The sequence below is a fragment of the Poeciliopsis prolifica genome, unplaced genomic scaffold (genome assembly GCF_027474105.1).
Source record: "Poeciliopsis prolifica strain line A6 unplaced genomic scaffold, Auburn_PproV2 SCAFFOLD005, whole genome shotgun sequence".
Taxonomy (NCBI): Eukaryota; Metazoa; Chordata; class Actinopteri; order Cyprinodontiformes; family Poeciliidae; genus Poeciliopsis; species Poeciliopsis prolifica.
Genome location: NW_026562380.1, coordinates 8179884 through 8186796, shown reverse-complemented (window position 1 = coordinate 8186796; position 6913 = coordinate 8179884). Strand labels below are relative to the sequence as shown.

The following is a 6913-nucleotide window of genomic DNA, read 5'->3' as shown; positions in this document are numbered from 1 at the left end:
ATGAGTCATGTTAAAAAATCTAGACTTGTGGCACATGATTGGAAGGTAATTTATTACATTTTCTTCATCATATTTAACATTTGAGCTTTGGACAAATGTCTCATTTAGATTTTAGGAGAAAAGTTGACACAAAAATAGGAGAAAATTCAGCATGTAAAAAGGCACCGCAGAAAGGATCTTCAAACACAAAGCTAATCTGGCAGTTTGGATACAAAGACAACAAAAAACACAAGGAGGAGTATAAAGATTTGACAATAAGGCATCTGGTTTACAGGTTCTTAGGTTTTTTTTTTTTTAAATAGAATATTTTTCTAATAGACTAAAAATTCTCTGCTCAGAAAAAAACAGCTGATAGTTACTCTCCAAAAACACCTGAATAACTAAATTGGACCCACACCATTCCAATGTCACACTTTTACTGTATTCTTTAAATAATACAGTTTTCAACATACTTCCCTCAAGTCTCCCAAGCTTGCAGCTTATGCTGTAGTGTGTGTTTACAGAGGTCTTCAGACTCCTCGTACAAGGCCTCTGAATTAAACGCTGAATGTGTGCAGAAATATCTGCATTGCAAACATTCAGAATGTAGGCAGTACATACAATTTTCCCAAAGATTCATCTTAAATAAACCAATAAAAAGGGCCGCCTAGTATCATGTAAAACCTTTTCAAAGGTATTCCTTCAAACTCTTAAGGCAGCGTGCAGATTGTACTGTTCAATTTCAGAGATGTCACGTAAAGCAACGCAGGGAGCTTGTTTTTAAAGCAAAATATTCTGCAACATTTTGAGCATATTACTTAAAGAAATACACATGCATACATATCAACTGATGCAGCATTTGGAAAATCTCCATATGATGCATTAAATCACATTGATTTTAAGGCTTCCCTTTACAGGCCAAAGTTATTCAGTCATGAGAATTTAAAATACAATACCAAGCATGGTTTAAGTGGTGTAATAAATAGCTGTTAGAATGCAGAGTTTTTCATTATTGACCATGCAGATGTAGATAAGTGAGTCGCTGACTCGGCAGTGTGGTAACCCTTGCTCCCTGCTGAGCTTTCCTTCCTCGCTCAGGTCCGGACCTGGAACTTTCCTGCTTTAGTCACATATTTTACCCCTTTAAATGGTTTGTACTTCTCTCCATACATGTCCAGACGACTCACTTTGAGACCTGAACAACAAAAAAGAGTGGGAAGCCAAATTAGCAATGAATTTTCTGCTTCTTCAACCTTTAAAATCCTAAAATTAGTTCCATGGAATATTGAGTATTTGGTTATTATAACATTTAGGCCCTAATGGTGCCTAAATTAGGGCACTATTTTAGGCACTAAAAAATGATTGATAGCAACACTTATTTTGATGCATCATTTTCTTTCTACAATGAAAGAAAAAAATATTTTAAAAAAAGATTCACTTCTGAGGCCCTAAAGAACCTAAAATCTCCTGCAAAAATATTGCATGGTAATATTTTTTTTTTACTGAACTTTAAATATTCATATTTATAATGGTTATCATTATTATTTCCATAGCTCCACTGTTTAATATAGTACCAAACAAACAATTTTCCAAAGTCCAAAATTAAATATTAAGGGACTATGATAGTTTATGCTACATTGCTCACAAAAAGTGGGAAATATTTGGCTTTTCTGTGAAATTTCAGGATGAACCTAAACGTCATTAAAATGTTTACAGGTTCACTTGATGTCAGCTTCTGTAAATGTTTGAATGCACTTCTAACTTTTCAATGTTTCACTTCTTTTTACACAACTTGCTGTTCTTTAATAAGGAGCTGAACAACAAAATTCACAACAGGATTTAAACACCCCTCTTCATTATGATGCTCACATTCTGACAACATGAATAGTGAAAATTGTCACCATTTCGACACCTAAAAATGTTAAACTTCAGTAAAAGCTCAATTTTAGTTCCTGCTGATCTTTGATCATTGATTTTTGACCTTTACCTGATATGGCCAGTTGTTGTATCTTCAGATCAATGTTGATGGAGGGGTTCTCTTCAGGCTTCGGGGCGCCCGTCTGAATGCTGATGCTCCCTCGCAGGTTGGGGAGCTTCTGGGGGTTCAGTTTCCCAACGTCCCAAAGGACCTCCTACCACAGAATGAGTGCTTGAGGTCAGGATAACACAACAAAACGCTGCTTTTATTCTTACCGTCAGGTTCTAACATCTGCACTGACCAGCTGGTGATGTATATAAAAATGCTTATATTTTTATATAAGCATTTATATAAAAATATAAGTATTTATGCCCTCCATAAATACTAGCATCCCTGGCAAGGACTTGTCAAATGTCTTTTGATATATTCCTATTTTACTACAACAGGATAATTATTTTCTGAATACGGCTTTATTTAGGAGTACATTTATTTATGCATTGAGGGAAAATTATTATTTTCAATAAAAAATAAATGGTGCCAACTATGTTCCCTCTAAAGTGGGACCCTGTTCCTTTTTAACATTTTCAGCATTTGTTGTTAAAAAGCTTAATCTAGTTTCAACTCATAGCACATAAAAATCCCAATAGAAATTTGAATTTCTGTGTTTATAATAAGACAGGGATGTGTTTGAGTTCCAACCAGCTTTTACCTAAAGTAATAGCATCCATTGCTGGCATAATGAAGTCAGTTGCCCTTTATCATGTATCACTGGTGAGGAAGGCCATGCTGGCTGATTACCTTGGTTGTTAAGTCAAAGGTGTAGGTTCCCTGAGAGGCTGTGAGATTGACACTGAGCACAGATTTAGGCATTGGAATAGTGACCATCAAGCTCTCCACCGTCTTCCCCATGGTCTGCTTGGGCCCAATTGTAATGTCAAGGCGACCACAAGAACCCGTCTCCAAGAAGCTGATGTTCTGCTTCACGTACACCGGAATGGCTACAAGACTGGGACAGGAAACACACACAGAGCAGGTCTCCGTCAGTAACGAGTGGACTCTGATTGTTGACTGAAAAAAAAACAATAGCTCTCTACTGGATGTTAGAGGTATATCCTCTATCTCTGGAGGTATACTCATATGTATGATGGACAATGAGGCTAAATACAGGACAACGTTTTAAAACTGGTGATTATATATTCTCCATCCAACCTGACTGACCTTGAGAAGACTGGACAAAAAAAAAAGAAAAACAACCTCTAGCTCAGGACTATTAAAATATTGGAGTTTAAGACAAAACATAGAAAACTTAAGATGGTTTTGTAAGTCAATGTACAACACAGGGACAACTGTGCTTACTTTTGAGAGCTGACATGATACGACATGAGTCTGAAGTTTCCATCTGGCGGGATGAAAGACAAGACGCGCTCCGACTCCCAGCGCTTAAAACGCACGCACGGGTGGAAACTCACGTCATCAAGAAGTCGTGGATTCTTAAAAGATTAGGAAAACTTGGTTGATGACACACCACCATGTCAAATATAGCAGCTAACGTATGCTGAAATAAAACGGACCCACCATGAAGGACAGGGTGAGATCAGGCATCCCAGTGAGCTTCACACAGGCCTCAATCACACCCTGAATCTCTGCAAAGACAGTCGTACCTGGAGAAGACACAATCCTAGTTATATTCTGAAATACATAAAAGCCTTTAGCAAATATATTCAATGATATTGTTAAATAAGTTGATTTGTTTTACCTGATTTGTCCAGAATGGCATCAATTTCTTCTATCACATCAAAATAAGCCTCATTATTGGTGTATTTAACACCTGCCCGCCTCCAGGGAACATTAGACAACTGGCCTGTAGGCAATGTCCCCCCGACGTTGCTACCCCCTGGAAAACACAGGACGCAATTAGGAATAAAGACTTTACATATAGTTTGGCTACTTCAGCCTTAGCTGACCTCTGATTACCTGTGAGCGTATTCACCACCGACCGCAGGATGGTTGGAGGCCTTATCATCTCCTTGAGGACGTTGGACTCTGTTGCCAGAGGAAACCCGTTGTCCAGCATCTCCTCCAGAAGCTCGTAAACAGTCACTGTGTTCTCCTTGATCACAACCTCTGAGCAGTCACCAAAGTAATCCTGCGGATAAGGAAGAAAAATGTCTCACTGAGGTCAGAACAGCCTTCTCGACTCCAGGGGTCAACATGTGGAATTTCTTACTGGCAAAACAAAAAATGAACTCTGACTGGTGTCTCTTTAGATTAAAACTGAAGCTGGTTTTCCAGTTTTTAAATAGTGGGTCTTAATGGACTTTATTGCATATCCTTGTCTAACTATTTTATTCTGGAAGAAACTGAGATTTAAGTTTTCATTAGCTGTCAGTAATAATCATTAAAATTGACAGAATTAAATCACACAAAGCTGACAATGATAGTGGTAGGTTTACAGAACAATTCCTGTTTTCTACACCAAAACAGTGCCTCATTTAAAAAAGGAGAAGCACAGCAAAACAATTTGATGCATCATGTATAAAACCACATGATTCCAATCAGTTCTCTGCATGCAATACAATGACTTGGGCCTTGTCGTTTGGAAAAATGCAACGTTCTGGCAGATATCCCTTGCACATAGAGAAGTTGAGGGGTGAGGAGTTAATGGTATCGAGGTATAACATTGTTTTAAAAATGTTTTAAAAATGTTTATGGTTTTAAAACCACTAAATCGTTCTGTAACATTGTTCCTATGTTGGTGAGTCATAAAACTCACAGTGAGACATATTTATTTATATTATCTGTCATCTTTGGAAAATTCTTCTTTAAGATCACTTTGTATATTTATGTTTTTATTTTACAATCTGCACATGTCAGCATTTACTTCATGTGCTGTTCAATTGGACACAAATTTGTTTTATCAGTTTTTTTAATCCTTAGTAATTATTTGATTTGTCTGCCTATTTTTTTAATCTACTGAATTTCATCATAGATAATGTGTTATATACAGTATACAAGTCCACCTGTTTGAAAATGTCTTGAATACAGTTGTGAGCATGAAAAATGCTCTATGATAGGACTGATAATGTAAATAAACAAATACATGTTTTAATTTAGTATCAAGAATAATATCTGCTTGTCCTATAAAAGTAATTAGCTCATGTTATATATTTTTGTGGAAACTCAGTTAAACTATAGTATTTACTCCTCACAATCAATACACATTAGAATCTAATGCCAGTCCATTGCAAGTGTGTTTGTAGTTGTAATGTGTGTAAATATTTTTGATAAATACACAGCTAATCCAAGGCAAAATACATTTTTTCAAATGCAACACAGGAAACAAAGAGTGCAGTGAAAAAGACTCCAGATAAATATTTGCATAACAATCCCCAGCATAAAACCACCATGTAACACTCAGCTAACATCTGTTGTCATCTGTTTGTTAAGGTTATAAAAAGGTGCGGGTTAATTGTTCTGTTATGCTTCTCCTTCTTTTCAAAGAATAAAAAACTTAAGACAAAAATACTACAGCTTCTTGGCATGACTACAAAAAAACTATATAACTGACTAAAGAAAAAAATAGAAAAACACCAACTATCCATTTGGCTGCAAAGAAAAAAATACAAATAAAGCAATCATAATTACAGGTATAATCAATTTTAAAAAAATAGAAAAACACCAACTATCCATTCTGCTGCAAAAAAAATACAAATAAAAAAAAAATCACAATTACAGGTATAATCAACTCAAATAGTTTAAATTCCCACCTGGAAAGTATCTGCCACCCTGTGCAGGAACTCAATGACAAAGAGTGGGGGGACTTCAGTCTGGGAAACTGAAAGGAAGAAGAGTTTGCCCCTGTAGATAGAGATGAGATAGTGGTGTGGGGTCTGCAGCACTGGGGCCACATTCTCTGGATCCCCTGCCTTCTCCTTGGCCTCCAAAAAGTAGTCACACACACTCCTGCTAATGACACTCTTCCAGTGCTTCTCCAGGAAGATGTCTCCAGAGTGGCTGATCAGAAACAGGCTGTTGATCATTTCAGCTGGAACAGTGATGAGGATTGTTGTTGGTTTGCTACTGAAAGAAATTCCATAGACCAACACAGCATCAGCAGACTGAAGAACATAACTTTTTCGCACGTGTTTTATAGTAACTTACTCTAATTAATACACGCAAAATGTTATTATTTCAAGTTGTTAACCAGCTTTACTTCCTGTTAAGTCTGTGAAATTAACTTTCGCATCAGTTGACTTCTCGGTCTGCTTAGCAGTCGGACTTCGCACATATTTACTATCTTTACTTTTAAAAATAAATCAATCGGACACTTACAAGTGTCATGAGTTGTAAAGTTTTAGACATGGCATGTTAAAATTAAAGTTGTACAAAGTTTACCTGCTAACTGCAGCTGTTAGAGATGGCAAGATTTCTTCTTCTTCTTCTAATATAGCGTTTCTGGCAGTTTAGAAACTTTGTGTATTACCGCCATCAACTGGACGAAGATGTAATTCATAAAATCATTTTTTCTATGTACCTTCAAATCTTAAAATAACTCAATTATGTACATACTTATACACTCACACGTACATACATACTAAATCCTCTCAGCTAATTTTGTATTACTGGCTAGATTTGATGGAGACGTCTGCAGATGTTTGCCCACGTAAACATAACTGGGTTACGTGTAAAAAAAAAAGTTTAAGTCACAAAATAGAGCCTTCTTAATGTTTTTTTAAGTGTTCAAATATTTCTAACGGTCTTTTGGAGCTTGGAAAAACAATGGGTGTAGGAGACTGACTCCCTTAAAGATTCTTTCCACCTCTTTTATGATCAGGCACAATTTGTGGTCAGCTACAAGCGTTTGGCTGTGGAGAGCTTATTCCCTGAGTAAAGTCTTGCAGGTACTATATCCAATAGTCGTAAACACTTCATTTACTTTCAGGGAAATTCACAGACTTTGTACCATGTTATCTTTTTAAGGCTATTTTTAAGTTCAATGATTTTGGCGTGACCCCT

The 6913-nt window shown here is 36.5% G+C and overlaps 1 protein-coding gene across 2 annotated transcripts; it reads right to left on the bottom strand.

Moving 5' to 3' along the window:
• Positions 1–31: 31 nt before the first annotated feature.
• Positions 32–6378, bottom strand: ap3m1 (adaptor related protein complex 3 subunit mu 1). Of its 2 annotated transcripts, none has more exons than XM_055030157.1 (9): positions 6293–6378; positions 5665–5974; positions 3872–4043; positions 3654–3791; positions 3473–3558; positions 3254–3387; positions 2696–2903; positions 1967–2111; positions 32–1174 (listed from the first exon to the last, which is right to left on the bottom strand). In XM_055030157.1, exons 2-9 carry the CDS (start codon positions 5935–5937, stop codon positions 1074–1076), a joined length of 1257 nt encoding a protein of 418 aa, XP_054886132.1. In that variant the 5' UTR covers positions 5938–5974; positions 6293–6378; the 3' UTR covers positions 32–1073. The 2 variants fall into 2 exon arrangements, with proteins under 2 accessions (XP_054886132.1, XP_054886133.1); XM_055030158.1 differs by having other exon boundaries at positions 5665–5977; positions 6293–6374.
• Between the last annotated feature and the right edge of the window lie 535 nt (positions 6379–6913).